General features: G+C 35.6%; 1 protein-coding gene across 1 annotated transcript in view; it reads right to left on the bottom strand.

Annotated features, from left to right (window-relative positions):
- The window catches only part of LOC145983138 (vacuolar protein sorting-associated protein 52 homolog), a 59,136-nt gene that overhangs the window by 32,115 nt on the left and 8,177 nt on the right, over window positions 1–18,844 (bottom strand). Inside the window, exons 3-8 of the mRNA XM_083116415.1 lie at window positions 13,556–13,648; window positions 11,746–11,921; window positions 10,421–10,518; window positions 6,701–6,854; window positions 2,355–2,487; window positions 46–234 (exon numbers count right to left, since the gene is read on the bottom strand). Of these exons, the coding sequence (XP_082972541.1) occupies window positions 46–234; window positions 2,355–2,487; window positions 6,701–6,854; window positions 10,421–10,518; window positions 11,746–11,921; window positions 13,556–13,648 (843 nt within the window). The remainder of the gene's footprint in view (window positions 1–45; window positions 235–2,354; window positions 2,488–6,700; window positions 6,855–10,420; window positions 10,519–11,745; window positions 11,922–13,555; window positions 13,649–18,844) is intronic.

Genomic DNA, 18,844 nt, shown 5'->3' with positions numbered 1-18,844 from the left:
TAAACACTTACTGTTTATGGGTATATTACTTTCTGATCACCGTACCTTTGTTTCACTTTTCTGCGCTACATGCGGCACGATAATCGGGTCCTCAAGACGTGTCGTCAGAATCTCCCCTCTACTGCCAATAGTAAAGACTGTTGCTTTGTTCTTCAGGGAAGGCTTGGAGAAAATACTGCGTGACACTGTGTCCTCGATCCCCATTAAGTCTTCTTTCGTTGCTGCTTCTTCGTACTGTCAAGATCAAAAAAGTTTTGGAGAGAAATTAATACAACAAAACAGTTTATTTTTCCAATCGTCAATTTCAATTGAGTTTTTGTATTAGTCCACTTTATGCACAGATAGGCCGAGACTGGATCTTAGTTTAAAGTCTGATCTGAACCACTATGTATCTAACCTGGGATATCTTGATTACAAGACAATGACTTTACCACTAGGCTATCGGGGAGGCCCGTTACTTATATTGCCACATGAAGTAGCATAGCAGGTGTTCCAAAAGTCTTGCAGATTTTCACATAAAAGTAATAAAAAGATTGAAACGAACACTACAGTTCTTTCTTTGCCATTTTTTTTACCATGTGAAAATTGATTTTTAATGCATTATTAGTAGGGACATGAAGTTTTAGTTTTATTTTTACCTAAATTTTGTGGTTATTTTTTACTGCAATTCGGTGTTATTTTTTGCGGTTTAAAGCAAAAATCGGTGTTATTCTACATGCATTTTTACGGTTTCTTCTATGCATAAGGTTTTCACATTGCTTTAGTTATAGAAAATTAAGGCAAATTTTAGTTTTAATGACAAAAATTAATATATCAAAGGCTTACCTTTGTGAGAGATTACCAAATTTCTTGCATTTAGAAAACTTTTTCATCTCATCGGTCACTAAATATGTAATGTTTATTGAAGGATATCACCCAAATCTTTGAACACAATCATATTTCAAAACTTTCACTTTCACAGAATAAAGTTTTTAAAAATTGTTTTCCTAAATTAACATTTCAGTTTACAATAACATTGATGATTTTCAATGCACAGATTGTACATAGTAAATGTTCACAGTATTAACTCACCACACTTCCTCTTAAAAAAACAACTTCAAAATAGAAAGACAGGAGTTTTTTTTCATTCACTTTAATGGAAAGATTGCTTTAACAAAGGCTTCCACCGTTCGAAGTGCGATGTACTCCTTGTCTTCTTTCCTTCTTTTAAGCTTCTCGAAGCCTACGAGACCAGAAAGTTGCCGGACTCGCTTTAATTTTGTTCTCGGGCCTCCCTGACGGCGTAGTGGTAGTGTCACCGCCTTGTAATCAAGTGGTCCCGGGATCGATACTTGGTGGAGGCACCACAGTGGTTCGGATTCAACAAAGTGTAGGTCCATTACCGATTAACCTTTTTGTGCATAAAGTGGTCGTGAAACAGCCTCTCACTTGCATTGCGCTTAATCAAGGAATCCTTCCGCCCCCATGTTATTTTGCAATTCAGTGATTATAAAATAATGTAGTTCTATCTGAAGCATAAAGTCTTTCAGAAGCAAACTAATGCATTCACTGCTGACTTTGGGATTCTGCGGAGTACAGCACAGAAGGAGAAGGAAATGAAAGACACTGCACAAATCATGCAGCTTCAGTGATTCTGACTGACTGAAATTTCCCTAACAATGCCAAAAAATCCCTCTCACACCTCAAAATATCGTTTGGTGTACAAACATGCATCCACACCCCTATGCTCTCCCTACACAACAGGTGTTTCTCCCTGAAAATTTTCTCGTTCCTGCAAAACTTCCCTTCTGAGAAGATCCCCGTGGCTAGTTCTATTTGAGGACGAGGTCAAATCATTGTCAGTCATTTCTGCGCCAAACTGAAATACATCAAGCATGACAGACTTTCGAATCGAACTTTCACTAGCTACACTAGAAATGGACAAATGTCATAGCGCATCTGTTTTTTTTTTAAAACAGAAGAAGTGTTAAGCCCAGTTTACAGTGCATATTTCGTTGAGTTTCTCGCGTTACAGTGTAAATTCGGTGTTATTCTGAAAAATGGAGTAATTTGCTAAATTTCGCGATTCCGAATCATCAAAAACTTGCCTCCTTAACCCACGCAAATACATTTTTAACACTTTACTTTGCGCTCCTCAACTTTTCGGTGTTATCGTTAAAACTAAAACTTCACGTCCCTAATTATTAGTATTAGAATTAGTAATAACCCAAAAAATGGGTTATGTTTGATCATCGTGATATATTATGAAATCAACTGAAAATTCTGGAAAGGTTATTCACACCATGTTCAACTGAATATTCTTATAATCCCAAGTACATATACACATATCAGAAAACAAGTTGAAGGTAATTTACCTGCAATTTCATAAGCCTTGTTGAATAAGTTTTGAAGTAGGAGTAATAAATTTTGCTCATTGTGTCTACATATTCATCACATACTTCCCTTGCAACGTTTCTTTCATTTGATAGAAGAAATTCAAGGAAGAATCTGCAATACAGGAAAATATAATTGTATTCCTTGCAACAAAACCAACTTCATAAAATTTAAGGCTCTATACTTTTACAGTTTTCATGTATCGTAAATAAGTCAGTATTGATACTTTTGCAAATGGTGACTTAACTATTTCTATTTGTGGTTATTTTACATCACTTGTCATCCCCCCCCCCGTGGATTAATTACATTACAACAATGATGATGAATGGCAGTAGGACAAACAATCTCTTGACCCAGATTTGAACCTGGGACCTCTGAATTCATAGCACATTTCACTGACAACTCTGCCTCGAAGCAGGTGATGGTAAATAATGAAAACAATACACTGATTTAGAATCCATTAATAGCAAGTACATAATTTTGCAGTTGCCATCTACACTGGAATATATCCATGAATGTTAATTCTACTGTAAAAATTATAGATTTTATTAAATACTGTGATACCCACACAATCGTAGCATATCCATTCGGTTTCAGAAATATTGACCCTGGCAGACCTTGTCAGCTTCTGCTCAGAAATGTGTAGGATAAGCTTTTTACAGGAAATGGTAAAAAAGGATAAGATTTTTACAGGAAATGGTAAAAAAGGATAAGCTTTTTACAGGAAATGGTAAGAACACTGGTCTTTGGCTAGAGGTGACGAGAGGCCAAGCGAGGGTTTAAATAAGTGCGCATGAGAGCGACACAAGGTCTTTTTACTTGGAATCATCGGAGAAGCAGGAGCTATTGGGCTATTTTCTAAACCGAGCAGGGTAAGCTATCCTACACCCTTATCTGCCATTCGCATTGCTCACATCAGTCTAAACCGAATCATGAGTTTATTTTAATGTTAAGTTAGATATTTGTACCTGGCCCGTTCAGGGCTGTCTCTACCATCAACAGTATTAATCGGGAGGGGCAAGTTACATCCCTATTTAAGATCCCCGCGTTCATGTTGGAACGCTCCGCAACAACAGAACTGAAATAAACCAATACAATAAGGTTTAACAGTTGTAGAAATTTTACATTTATGTTGTTCATAAAAACGTTCACTTTCTCAATTTTATCACAGATTCTGGTTCATGTTAATGTGATCACTGGATATCTTGAGGAATGTGTAATATTCTTGACATTTTAATGTTAATATATATGCATAACAGATGGTTTCAATGTAAAATTTTTATTTACTACCATTGTAATATTTCAATGCAATATGTATGCTTATAATCTGGCATTCAAAATTATGTACAGAAAAATTGAATTGCTGAAATATCAAGATATCTGCATTAGTACTGAAAAAATTCAAAAGGTTCTACTGGAATTAAAAAATATAATGGAATCCTGGTTTTACATTAGCTGAATTTAATTTTTTCTGCATTATACTTTTGATAGTTCCAATAGAAAAAATGTTATAAAATTTTTCCGTAGTTTAAGTTTGTTTCACCTTGGTACCTTGAAAAGTGTAAAATTGAGGTTCTACTATATTTTCTTCTATATTACATGTAATACTCTTCAATACTATTTGCTTTCAAATGAGTATTAAGATTATAACACCATTAAGCCTTGTTTCCATGATATGAAAAAATTTCAATATGCTGACCAAGGTAGAAATTTATTTTATTATAAAATTTAAATTAAACGTAACGTTTCAACCTTCTAGCAAGGTCTTCTTCAGACTATGTACCAAGTACAAATGTAACAAGGTACAAGAACAGGACGATATATGCACAAAAATACTCCCCTCCAGACTATTAGAATGTTACATTCCAGCAGGTGGCTTTCCCTTGTCAACTTTACTTTCACCTGATAGTGAATGTGGTTGGACTCTTTATCTCACGCTCTATTTCCTTCATTCTCTCCTCTTTCTCTCTTGTCCTTTCCACTCTTTCTACCACCTTCTTCCATTCTTTATTTATCATAAGTCCCCCATTCCAGTTCATTGTGTCTTCTTCACCTTTCTTTACTATTTCCTTGGCCTCTTTCCATTTTCTCTCGTGTGTTTAAATATCGCATTTCTCTCACTTAAGTCGTACATCATCCCTATGTTGTTATAACCTGTCTTTCAGTCTCTTTTTCATTTCTCCTATGTACACACTCTGACATTCTTTACATTTCACTTTGTAGATAATCCCTTCCTCTTCCTCTTCTCTGTTTTCCTTTTTCTTGTTAGCATTCCTCGCTATTCTTAAGATGCTTCTCCCTCCCTTCCTGTAAGTTTTAATGCCCACTTTTCTAAGCACTTTGCATATCTTTTCTGTGGTCTTCCCTATACTCCTTATTCCAAACCTCCTCCTTTTTCTTTCTCTTCCAATTCTCCCCTGCCACTTTTCTTCCTTCTTCTGTTTATGTCCAGTCTATCCTCCTTCTCATAGCCATTCTTTTCCAGCTGTTTCCATAGGCTATTTATTTTGCCTTCTTTTTCACCACCTTTTGTGCATATTTTCTTGATTCTGTCCTCCATATTCTTTATAAAATTTATTTTTGTCACCTCTCTTACATCACTTCTTTTGTGGCAGAATACCCCTGCTGCAAACTTCTTCCGATGCCAAGCGGTTTCAATTTCTTGTCCTCTCTTCCTTTTCATCAATATATCTAGGAAGCTTATCTTGTCGTCTTCTTCTATTTCGAGTTCCAATAATATCCCTTTTTCTTCCTCTTGTATTTGTTTGGCAAATATGTCGAGCTGCCTCTTTGTTCCCTTCCATATGCCAAAACAATCGTCCACATATCTGCAAAACAGAATCATTTTGTCACCTCCTTTTTCTACTACTTTCTTTTCCCATTCATTCATAACCAATTCAGCCAATGCTGGGCTTAGGCTAGAACCTATATTCAGTCCTTCACTCATTAACATTATTTTATCCCCCATTATACTGTAACCGTTATTCCAAATGGTTTCCAGCACCTTCACTACCCTTTTACTATCCCATTCTCCTATAATTTCTTTTTCCATCCTCTTTTTAATAATGTCTAAAACGTATCCCCTCTTGTTGCTCGGGAATATACTTTTCACGTCTAAGCTAAACATTGTCGTCTTCATCTCATTCAACTTTAGTCCTTTTATGTGGTCCACTACTTGTTCACTGTTTCACTGTTCTTAACTGCTCTGCTCTCTTGCTATGTTACTAACACTTCAATAACTTTCTTTAATTTCTTTTCCAAGGGTTCCAAAATATTGTTTCTGCAGTCCATTACTGGTCTCAACTTTATCTCCTCTTTGTGTATCTTTGGAAAGCCTTTCAAACTTGGTAGTCTTCCTGTCTCCTTTATGCATTTTTTGAATCCTCTCCTCCTACAGTCTAATTGAAAGAGAAAGAAAAAGAAAGGAGGTTTGGAATAAGAAGTATGGGGAAGACCACAGAAAAAGATATGCGAAGTGCTTAGAAAAGCAGGCATTAAAACTTACAGGAAGGGAGGGAGAAGCATCTTAAGAATAGCAAAGAATGCTAACAAGAAAAAGGAAAACAGAGAAGAGGAAGGGATTATCTACAAAGTGAAATGTAAAGAATGTCAGAGTGTGTACATAGGAGAAACGAAAAAGAGGCTGAAAGACAGGTTGAAACAACATAGGGATGATGTATGACTTAAGATAGAGAAATGTGATATTTAAACACACGAGAGAAACAGGGCATGACATAGAGTAGGATGAGGCTAAGCAGATAGGAAGGGAGAAGAGAATGCTAGTCAGAAAATGGAAAGAGGCCAAGGAAATAGAAAAGAAAGGTGAAGAAGACACAATGAACTGGAATGGGGGACTTATGATAAATAAAGAATGGAAGAAGGTGGTAGAAAGAGTGGAAAGGACAAGAGAGAAAGAGGAGAGAACAAGGAAAAAGAATGAAGGAAATAGAGCGTGAGATAAAGAGTCCAACCACTTTCACTATCAGGTGAAAGTAAAGTTGACAAGGGAAAGCCACCTACTAGAATGTAACATTCTAATAGTCTGGAGGGGAGTATTTTTGTGCATATATATCGTCCTGTTCTTGTACCTTGTTACATTTGTACTTGGCACATAGTCTGAAGAAGACCTTGCTAGAAGGTTGGAACGTTACGTTTAATTTATATTTTATAATAAAATAAATTTCTGCCTTGGTCAGCATATTGAAATTTTTTCATAAGTATTAAGAACATTTAATTAAACCTAAAAACATTTATTTCACAGCTTCCATGTCATACTTTTACTGCCTGCATTTCAATACAAACAATTTTAAGAGATCAAGGTACTTACTTATGCTTGAGCATAGCATTCTGGGTAAACTGGTAGTTTGTCATCGGCTTTCGGAACTTGTAGATCTGCTCCAGCAAGTAGGCTCTAGTTTTCGCCACAGCCTTAACTTTCAACTTCTCTAATATGTCCTTGACATCCTGACATGACTTTGCCTCTGTAGTGAAAATGAAACACTGATAAATATTACCAATCCATCTAAAATACATTAACATAATAAATTGATGATAAAAAAATAATCACACCATACCAATCTGAACTGTAATATTTATTCTGATTTGTTACATGATCAAGATAACTACTAACATTGGAAAATACATACATTGGACTTTTTCAAATGCCAAACAAATGATAAAAATAAAATAGGATTGTTATTGTTGTAAAAAGAATAACAGTGGCACATATGGAAGGCATGGCCATGAAATACAATTTCAAAATATCTGGCAATCCATAGATTTGATTTGAATATTCAGTTCACTGCATGCCCAGCTGTCATTTTATCCATATTTGGAAATGGAGCATTACTATTATTCTTATCTGAATAGACTACCAATCATAGTCACAAAAAAAAGTTTGTTCATCCAGAACATAAGGGTAATTCATGATGGATGCGGGAAACGAGGTTTAAGAATGTAACATTTCACGTAAGTGAATAAGGGTAAGCTTATCAAACATAAAACAGGTGTATCTTGTTAATATGTTTGATTGTGGATCAGTATTATTAACAAGAAGAGTACATCTACAGCCTAAACTTCTTTATTTGCTCAAGGCTTCATTGCACAGTGTATGCATCCTTCTCAAGGGTTAAGAAAACAAATATGGAAGAAAGGGTTAATCTAAACTTCATGAGCATGCTATATAAAATTGCAAGTAACAAAAGAGACTCTATAGGGTTTGCATTGCAATATTGTGTGCCCCAAATGAGAACCAGACCAGAACCTGGGTTGATTCATGTTCTAAAATTTGAAACAAACAATGTAAAGCTATTCGCAAAGCGGAAAATTGCCAAAAACTATAATGAAGTAGTAGCAAATGATCCACGGCTTGATATAAACAATATATCACTGCATTCATTCAAAAGTGCCCTACAGGCTCAGTGGAGGGAGTGAGGTAATTAGTGACTCCAAAACAATTTATGTATGTGTGCTTCAACAGAACAATGTTCTGTGTCATTATTTGTTTAATAAATAAATAAATAAAATTACAATATATCAAGTATCCTTAGAATATTAATTGGACATACATAGGAGAACAGGTACCCATGCCGCCTGAAGATTGATTGATTTGTTGTCTTAAGTCCAGAGTAAGGCTAATCGGGACTGGACCTACAGTTTAAAGTCGGATCCGAACCACTATGTGCCTCCACCGGGTATCGAACCCGGGACAGTTCGATTACAAGGCAACGATGCTACCACTGCACCATCGGGGAGGCTCCCGCCCCCTGAAGAAGCGGATAGATGAACACAAGCAGATCGTACGCAAAGGAGAAATAGAAAGGTCGAAAATAACCAAACATTCACGGAATGAATCGTATAGAATTCAATGGCACAACATTACAGTACTACGCAAAGAACCAAATTGAATACTGAGGAAAATGAAAGAGCAGTGGCCCAAAACCCTGTAGGTTAACCCAGTGAAGAATTCAAATAAATATGGACCCTTCTCCTCAGGAAATAGAAATAGTGGCATAAGTGGAGCAATAATTAGTAGAGAAATTTGAGGGGCACCGTGGAAAAGTGCACCAGATTTGTAGTATGATCACAACACTGTCACAGGTTCAATCATCACCCACCAACAAAAATAAATTGTTCACATGAAGATGAAGATATCCCCTCGAAAGATAGGGTTAAAATGATTATAGTTACAAGCACTAGAAAATAGATAATATCCAATTAACGTTGCATGCTAATGTAACACCATTGTCACTAACACTCAGAGAATTATCAAGTATCCTGTTCTCATACCCCGAGCTCCCACACAAGGACAATGATAAGTAGGACCCGGGACATTATGTCCGATAAAACTGTAAAATATGTATGTAATTATGTCATATAAATTGGAAAATATGTCATGTCAGAAAATGCAGAAATATTCCCAGTAAAGTCAAAAATATGCACAACAGTACTCTCGAATTTCTCCCATGCCCGATAGAGTATGTGGAGTAGGCACTGTAATGTACCGAATGTTATTTTTACTTTTGACTGATTTTTGTGAAAAGCGAAAAAGGCAAAGAAATGAGAACGAAACTTCTTCACTTCCCATGCAACAATGAGAGACGATATTTTTCCTCAATAATGATTGCATGGCTATCAATTGTCGGCAGGTTAAAAAAGTGGGGTATTATTGTTCTGTGCTAAGAAAAGACGGCACCTTTCTTCCTCAGCAATTTCCATATCCTGCCATCGACAATATGAACTATAAGTTGTGCTAAAGCTACGAAGAAAAAATATGAAATAACAGATTATGTGCGAGAGAATTGCGAAATTATACAGAAATATGTCTTATTACAACAAAATTTAAGAAATATATTGTAAAAACGCAAAATTGATGAAATATGTCAAAATATGCTTTGTCAAGTTTGTCTATTTCGGCTAATTTTCATCAGATATGTAAAGATCTCACCCCAATATTAGATCCGAAGCCAAATGAAAAATATGTTAAAACATTAAAGTCCCAGGCCCTAATGATAACACAGTTGAAATGTAATCACGACTTCCCAAGATTGACTCTTGGTGGAGGCACATTTCTCAATGGTTCAAATCCCTCAGCAGCAAGCAGCCTTTGCTTAACTAGCTTGAATGAATGGAGGGAGGAAAAATCTGAATGAGTGATGTGGCAAAGTAAATTGTATTTACACTTGGTTGACCATACAAATGTACTGGCTCTTAAGGGCATGAGAAAAGGGTTTCCGCTAGGCCTCCCTCTCTGTGGCTACAGGGAGCACTGTTGCCAACTTAGATCTTTCTTGCAATTGCTTGGCTGTGAACTGGGGCACCCACCCAACTGCCCCACTATAGTGCCATCACTGGCTCCGGCCCACATAGACCAAGTTTTTCCATAAATATACATTTTGCATGTGATATTCTTATATTGGCTGCATCGCCGCACCCCCTCTTTCTTTTATAGCACCATGGTTGATGTGAAGATGACATAATATTGGTATCCGGGAATACTTAATTTCCTATGACCATCAGTGGATCATTGAGATGGGTGATACTGGCAGTTCTAGACGGTTGAAACTAAGAATAAATTATCACCACTTAAAAGTTAACGGTAATAGCAGCGCCACCCATCCCCTTTGAAACCTACTTTTTTCTTGGAAATATCGAATATCCAGTGGCGTAGAAAGGTACATAAATGGAAAAAGGATACGTTGAAGTTGATTCTCCATAAGGAATAGTCTACATGGGAGTAATAATCAACTTTAAAAAATGCTTCCACTTGAAACATGGAGAGAAATTCATACTCTCAAATTCTGTTGGGGTTTTCTTTAGTAGCAGTGCCCATTCCGATGATATTGAAATAAATGTATAACTGGTGCGAAATTGTCACTCCTTTCCTTAAGGTAATTCTATGAAGACTACACTTTCTACGTACCTACTGGAGTTTATGATTTCTGATAAGTTGCCAACTGTGAAAGAAAAGGAAACACAGAAATTTGTCTTCCTAAATATACTTTCTGCTACTAAGAGTAATGTAAGGAAATATGGAAAAATACTAAACCTTTGAAACTCTGCTCTTTTACAAAGTTTATCTTGTGATTGAGAATAGACAGCTGTGTCTGAAATTCCTTTTCTGTGACAGGAGTATCCAATATATGACTGAAAAAAGATAGTAACTAATTAATATTACAAGGATTTCAAGCCGGTGTAAATATTGTGCATAATTATACAAATCAATACACTAAAATCACCTTCATGCATAGGCATAAATTGATACTGATAGCGATACTTGGAAATTGTTACAATACAAAGTTGTAAACATATTAATAAGTTATTAGTGTGCAAGTATTCCACATAAATTATATGCATGCAAGAGTTTTGCTTTAAAATATTCAATAACTCCATAAAAATATGAAATTACTTGGTAAATCACAAAATTCAGTTTTTCGCCCATTACTGGTGGAAAATAAATGGGAACTTTGAATTCTGCATAATTTCCAGGATAATTAAGACTCCCATGAAACTGTTGCGTGGCAGTTTTGCAGACCTTACGAAATAATATAACACCGGAAAAATATTGGCAGAATATAATACAGTATTCACACACACAAAACTCTTGTAGACTTGATATAGAATATTTTTTTTGGATTTAATGCATATAGTTTATAATATATACGTTTTCTAGCATCATTATCTGTTGGAATCGGTAACAGTTCGTTATATCGGAGACACATTAAAATCGGATATTTTGTGTTTTGCATGGTTCGTACTTACCAATTGCGTATTGCGGAACATAGTTCAAGGTGCCATTATGCTTTTTACACGAGAAAAACACAATTTTTCACATAGAGAGTAGTTTTTGTTATTCCTTTTTTCGCTTCCGTAACACACAATATGGTGGGCAGAGGTTGACTTGCATTGTAGGTATGCAGTGTTTCCAACCTTCTTCACCGAAAAATACCTACTATCGTGTTGGTCACGTGTTCATGCACGGGTAGCTGACAGCTAGCCCCACGAACCATTTCCGATAAGGTTAGGTTAGGCAAGCATAGTTTAAAAAAAGGGGTTGGAAATACTGACAGGGGTTATGTCATCAAACGTATGCAGCAACCAGTTCACGTAGCGAAGCAATGGCACTTGTGCGTCGGTGAGATATTTCTCTTGAAAAATACATGATTTCCCGGTTAAATAGATTCCACGATGAAAGAAAATACCTCGACGAACGTTGGAATCCTTAGAGAAACTCATTTCCGTAAGTAGTTTCTTATGTAAAAATGAAGAAATGTGTCTCCGATATAACGAACTGTTACCCTGGAATCATTAAGATTATTGGCGGAAACACTATTCAGGGAAAGAGAAACACATAATGACATTTCTACAGCTTACGTGATAAGAGCTTCCGAGACTGCCATGTCATCGACGAACTGACTCAGCTGACCTCTCACTGCTTGGCGATTATGCAACTGCTGACTCATGGCTACCGACTGCCTCTGAAGGTAGAGGATTTCACTGCTTATACTGCCTAAGTCTGACTGGAAACTTAACAGCATGGACTCCATTCGCTGTAAGGAAAAATAAAGTTACACATTTGCAACTATGCATCAAATTAACATACATACAAGATTATTCATTCCTTTTCTTGCCAACAGATGACATGAAGAATTATATTGGATTTGCTGTTTTAAGTCCACTTTATGCACAGTAAGGCTAATCGGGACTGGACCTACAGTTTACAGTGGGATCCGAACCACTTGTGCCTCCACCGGGTATCGAACCCGGGATCCCTTGATTACAAGGCAATGACGCTACCACTGCGCCATGGGGAGGCCCAAGAATTATATTGGTAATGAAAATTAATTAATAACTATACCGTTACCTACACAGATAATGAGCGCTATCAATGATCTCTGCATAAACTTTCCTTGCTACAAAGCCGTCGGTATGTACATTTCATTCTGTTTATTCATTCATATATTTCATCTCTGCACCATTCATCCACATTTCCACAATTAACGTAGAAGTAGAAAATGAAACAATTTTATAACTGATCTACTGCGAATAACAATGCATGGTGTAACAACCTATGAGGACCAGTGCCTACCTGCCTGCCGCACTTAAACCAATAGTGGGAGATAATGCAAACAAGTTATGGGGAGACGTGTGGTCAGCATGATGAACCCCCAGTCATTGTTGTATTTTTTCTATGACTGGGTTATTCTACACATTCATAGATCCCAAATTTCCTCACAATGGTGGGTGGGCACCGGTCCCATACACAGGCTGAAATCTCAGGAGCCTCGAACCTGCAAAATAGTCAATTTAAACTAGAATATGAGTTACGAGTGACAAATTTTGGTCATTTTGCATCCTTCAAAGCATACAAGGAAATATCCTATTACAGAAAACCTTCCTTAAATACAAAAAAGAGGGTACAAAAAATCCCTTGGGAAAGGTTAAAAATGCAAAGAGACCTGCATAAGACAAATAACACATTAAAATGGTAAGGTCAAGCTAAAAACACATCTTCACAGACAGTGGAAGAGACCGGCTCTTCTCATAAAGATAAAAGTGAAGGCACCAAGCATAGATGTAGGTGGTAGTTAAGCCACTGTCTACATAGAGGCAGTGATGGCTCCGAGGCCTCTAGACTCGTACAAAATTCACCGGAACACAAACAAATATCAGTGTGATGAACATTGTCAAGTATTGCCGAGATGGATGGGCAGACGAATAGAAAACACACATCCATAATTGAGCTTCGACCTGATATAGAGAACGGTACAGACGGAACAGTGCCATTCTATCAGCACACCAAGATGTAAGGCTCAAAACATGTTGAAGGTTGAGAACTCGAAGACAAGAGAACTTTAGCTGGCGAAGGTGAGGTTCTTATTAAAAAATGAAGCCGAGAAATCAAACCTCAATCACGAAACGTATGGGTGTTCTACCCATAAACAGCTCTGAATCAAAGTGGCAGGTACGTTGAGGACAAAAGTAATCACACACAGATTTCTCAAATAAAAAGCTGAAACCTGTTTGGGAGGACCACTCAACCAAACGGTTTATACTTAGTTATTAAACTACAATAAAAAAATAATTTTGGCACGTCACCAACCAGGTGAAAATTTCACCACAATTCAGATATGTATTGGCATTTGGGAGTTTAATTTTCAGGTTTAATTAACAATGCACATACCTCAAGAATATTATCACATGCTGCTATCTGATTGTGTAAACTTGCTATGTTTTGACTTTCTTTGATGTAGTCTTGAATAGATTTATTCTCCACCTGCAATACGGAAGAAATACAAATTATAAAAAATACATAAGGTTCTTACTTATGTGGGTGAACTGTTCCACAAATTCTTACAAAATTTAAATCTGACACATGTGTAAATTTCCCAATTCTCCCAGAAAATTTAACATAGCAAATACATATACAAAAAATTATCATGTCACTATACTACACACTACTGCATAATGCTGGCATATAGTTTTTGCATCATAATAACTTCCAATAATAATAATAATAATTTATATTTAAAAATGACAAAAATACACATAAATAAGGCATCCACTATATAGTAAGGATAGACTGATATTTGCTGGTCCAATATAAAATTTCATCTAATGAACTTGCCTTTTGTGTGAAGCGACAACATTATGCCGTTGTTTCCATTATGTACCTGCAGATGGCGCAAGCGTCGATAGTCATGCAGTGTCACCAGTAGAATAAGGGTTTCCAAACGTGCCCTTTATTTACGAGAAAATGGCATGTCCTGGATGTGACGTGACGTTATTATTGGGTGTAGAAGATTCCTTGGATTTTACAATCCTACACGGCATAGTGAAGGAAGAAGTAGTTTGTGCAAAATGTGGCAGTGCATGTAAGCTGCACGTTGGACACGATGGCAATTGGTTGTATATTTGTTCTAAGAGAATCGAGGGAAAAGGTAAATTACGTCGCAAGAAAGTTCCGTGCGGATTCAATTGTTCCGCAGAAATGGCACGTTTATAGGTTCCAGTAAGCTATTGGTGGATAAGATAATAACTTTTTGCAATCTCTGGCTTCATCTGCCTTACCCAAGACAAGCTGTAATAGAAGAGGAATTAGAGATGAGTAGATAAACTATTGTTGACTGGTCAAACTTTTGCAGAGAGGTTTGTGATGAATGGGTAACTCAAAATTTTCATCCCATAGGAGGTCAAGGAGTTGTTGTCGAAATAGATGAAGCGAAGTTCGGCCATGGAATAAAGATCCAAAAGATGCTATGATGGTAAGTTAATCTCTTAATTTTTACTATGTTAACCTAACCTACTCTAACGTAATGGGAAGTTAATCTCTCAATTTTTACTATGTTAACCTAACCTAAACTGCTGAACTGTTTTTTACTGTTAACCTAACCTAACCTAACCAGCCAAACTGTGCATGCTTCGTGACTTGAAATAATTCATGGAACATAGCAATTTTCTTGCATGATGTAGTTGGAAACACTGATATTCAGTATGATTTAACAATATGGGGAGTTCATTCGCTTACTTTCAAATTCGAGATACTCACAAACTTTGGCCTCCTAATGATGAATCTCAAGTTGAAAATTGGCGCTGGCATATAGAAATTGCAAAATTATGTGCAATTATTAACGATATGATTGTCGATACACTATTATGGTAGCCATATTTGATGATGTGAACAATTGAAGATCGGTATTCCTTACGCTGTCTACAGCTTTGAATCATTGTTAATTTGTCACTTGGAGATCATTGATCGTGGAAGAATGGATGAGGGAAGGAGTGAAAAGATCGTTAAGGTGGTGCAATTATTTACACTGACGATGAGGATATGGAGGGAGAAGAGGTTGTGAAATGCGGCTTCGAATAGGGGTAAGTTTGGCAACGGTGCGGTTCCTAGAGTTTTGTGCCGAGTTATACCAGTTGCGGAGCGTTCATTTGTATGTGAGAAAATAGCATGTTGCATAATGTCCATTGTATGTTTGTTGAACGAATCATTGACGGTAAGGATAGGTTACGTTGATTTTCAGTAACGGAAATATCTCCAATTTGTTTCAAATTCGGTATACTTACTAATTTTGGTCTTGTAATCATGAATGTGCAGTTGCAATTTGACGCTCATTTGGGGCAGGTGACTCCGTCTAATTTCTAACATGCCCTTAAAAAGGGACTCTATAGTGAAAGGTGGGGCTGCGATAAGGAGCGAAGCCCGGAAACGGTGAGAAATTTGGGACTCAAAAATTTAAAACGGCAATATCTTAACTTTAAACAGGTATACATTCGTAAATACTTCTCTCTGCGCTCCAGATTATTGTTCAGGGGTGTATATATCGTTTCTTTAGGTATTTGAAACAGAAAATTTTCTGATAAATAATGAGCAATTGTGCCCATTGCAGACCACTTAATTTCGGTTATTTTGTAATTTTTACGCGTGAATGCCAAATTTTAACTGCAGATTCATAATTAGGAGGGCAAAATTAGTGAGTATGTCGAATTTGAAACAAATTGGAGAAACTCCCAGTATTGTAAAATTGCTCCTGATATTCTAAAACAAAAGCCGGAATATCATTCGCAAAGCAAGCAATATCGCACTGTTACGGGCATTTAGCACTTAGAAAAATGGGTTATTTTAGTAGAAAAAGTGTTTGTTTTCGTGTAAAAAGCATAATGGCACCTTGAACTATGTTCCGTAATATGCAATTGCTAAGTACGAACCAAGCCAAACACAAAATATCCGATTTTAATGTGTCTCCGATATAAGGAACTGATAATATAATATATACTATATAATTATAATTATATAGTATAATTGACGTTCGTACACATAGAGGTGCTGACTGTGCCAGTGACCATTATTTAGTAATTGCTAAATTAAGAGAAAGACTCTCAGTGATAAATCATAAGCAACAAAATCTAAAAGTTCTAAAATTTGATACAGGAAAGTTTACTGATGAAAGAATTAAGAAAGATTACCAAATTAAACTGTCAAATAGATTTCATGTTTTGCAGGATTTAAATGATGATGAAAATATAAATGAAACAGACGTAAATAAGAATTGGGAGCACATACGTAATGCAATAGAATCAGCAGCTAAAGAAAGTATAGGATACCATAAACCAAGAAAAAGTAAGCCATGGTTTGATAATGAATGTCATAATCTAATAGAAATAAGAAATCAGGCTAGACTTAGGTGGTTAAATAACTCTGATGATACAAATCTAAACAATTATAATAGAATAAAGCGAGAAGTTAACCGCACGTTTAGAAGTAAAAAAAGAGATTACTTGAAAAGCAAAATTAACGAAATTGAAACAAACAGCAAAAATAAAAATATCAGAGATTTATATAAAGGTGTAAATGAGTTTAGAAAGGGGTGGCAACCTAAAGTAAACTTGATAAAAGATAAAAGACGGTGATTTTCCTGCTGACACAAGCGATATTCTAAATAGATGGAAGAACTACTTTAATGACCTTTTAAATGTCCATGTAGGAGATAAATCAGAAGTGAATGAAGTACACACAGCAGAACCTTTAGTTCCAGAACCTAACTTGACTGAAGTTAAAGATGCTATTAAAAGGCTAAAAAATAACAAAGCACCTGGCATTGATTTAATACCAGCTGAGTTAATTAAATATGGTGGAAATTCATTAATATGTCAAATTCATAAATTAATTTGTTTAATATGGAATAAAGAAGAAATCCCTCAACAGTGGAAAGAATCCATAATTGTTCCTGTGTTTAAAAAAGGTGATAAAATGAACTGCAATAATTACCGTGGAATTTCTCTACTCTCAACAACATATAAAATATTATCTAACATTCTTTTAACAAGACTAACCCCATATACTAATGAAATTATAGGGGATTATCAATGTGGATTTAAACGCAACAGATCAACTACAGATCAAATTTTTCACATCAGACAGACACTTGAAAAAAAGTGGGAATATAATCAAAATGTCCATCAGCTATTCATTGATTTAAAAAAAGCATATGATTCGGTCAAAAGAGATAAATTATATAATATATTAGTAGAGTTTGGAATACCTAAGAAGCTTGTTAGTATGATAAAAATATGCACCAGTGAAACAGAAAGTAAAATTCGTGTGGGTATTAATATGTCTGACAAATTTACAATTCATGATGGGTTAAAACAAGGAGATGCATTATCTCCATTGCTCTTTAATTTTGCCTTAGAATATGCTGTTAGGAAGGTAAAAGAAACTAAAGAAGGACTAAAATTAAATGGTGTGACTCAGTTGTTAGCATATGCAGATGATGTAGACTTACTGGGGGATGATGTGAATACAATTAAGAATAATGCTAAAATATTTTTCAAAACTGCTAAAGAGATAGGTTTGGAAGTTAACAAAGAGAAAACTAAATATATGCTTACAGGCCGAAACCAAATGTTAGGTAATAATCAAAATCTAATTATTGATAATAACTCGTTTGAACCAGTTTCCAAATTCAAATACTTAGGAGTAATATTAACAAATGAAAATTATATTAAAGAGGAAATAAAAAGTAGGCTTAATTCAGGAAATGCATGTTACTTCTCTCTTCATAAACTTTTGTCTTCTCGTTTAATATCTAAGAAACTAAAAGTTAAAATATACAAAACAGTAATTTTGCCTGTAGTATTATATGGGTGTGAAACTTGGTCCCTTACATTGAAACAGGAACATAAATTGAGAGTATTTGAAAATAAGATCCTTAGGAAAATCTTTGGGCCTAAAAGGGATGAGGAGACAGGTGAGTGGAGAAGGTTACATAATCAGGGTGGCTACAAACAAGCAGAAATTAAATTCCCTGACTTTTCCAGGTTTTCCAGGACAAAATTTACATTTTTCCCTGACATTTACAAACTAAACTACATCGATGTTTTTGCAAATGGAAATAATAAACTCATACAGATCCACGTATGGTTTTGCTAAGTACCAATATTATCTTCTATTAAATTGACTTAATTTCTCTATTCTCTATGATTTAAATTCAAACTGCAAAATAGTGAATTTGGAAAATTATTACAATTCACAAGCTAAGGAAGGATTATGGAATTTTGTCATACGCAGTAAGTTTTAAAATAAAATACTTGATTATTTTTAAAGTTAAGACTAAATGAGATAAGAGTGAAGAGTGAATGATTAAGAAATACAATTTGTAATTTATCAGTCTCCCTATACATTCTCGGTATTATATGTTGATATTTCCACTGAGGTTTGGAACCCTCTGCTTGCAAAAACTATGAGTGCGGACTCATTTTTCGATGCATAAAGCTACTTCTCTCTTGTATGTAACGCAAACAACTCTTGCATATAAGTGAAACAACTGAATCGAACAAAAGAAAGTGTCATATTTCCTTACATTATCGATGGGATTTCTGCTTCAATACAGTATATCCAAGTGAAGTGCTGTGAAACTGACAACATGCAGTTATACCATTAATACTGACGAAAAGGGTATGTAAG

The sequence above is a fragment of the Lepisma saccharinum genome, unplaced genomic scaffold (assembly GCF_977018435.1).
Source record: "Lepisma saccharinum unplaced genomic scaffold, izLepSacc3.1 HAP1_SCAFFOLD_694, whole genome shotgun sequence".
Lineage (NCBI taxonomy): Eukaryota > Metazoa > Arthropoda > Insecta > Zygentoma > Lepismatidae > Lepisma > Lepisma saccharinum.
The sequence above is the reverse complement of the archived record's forward strand: the minus strand, read 5'-3'. Positions and strand labels throughout refer to the sequence as shown.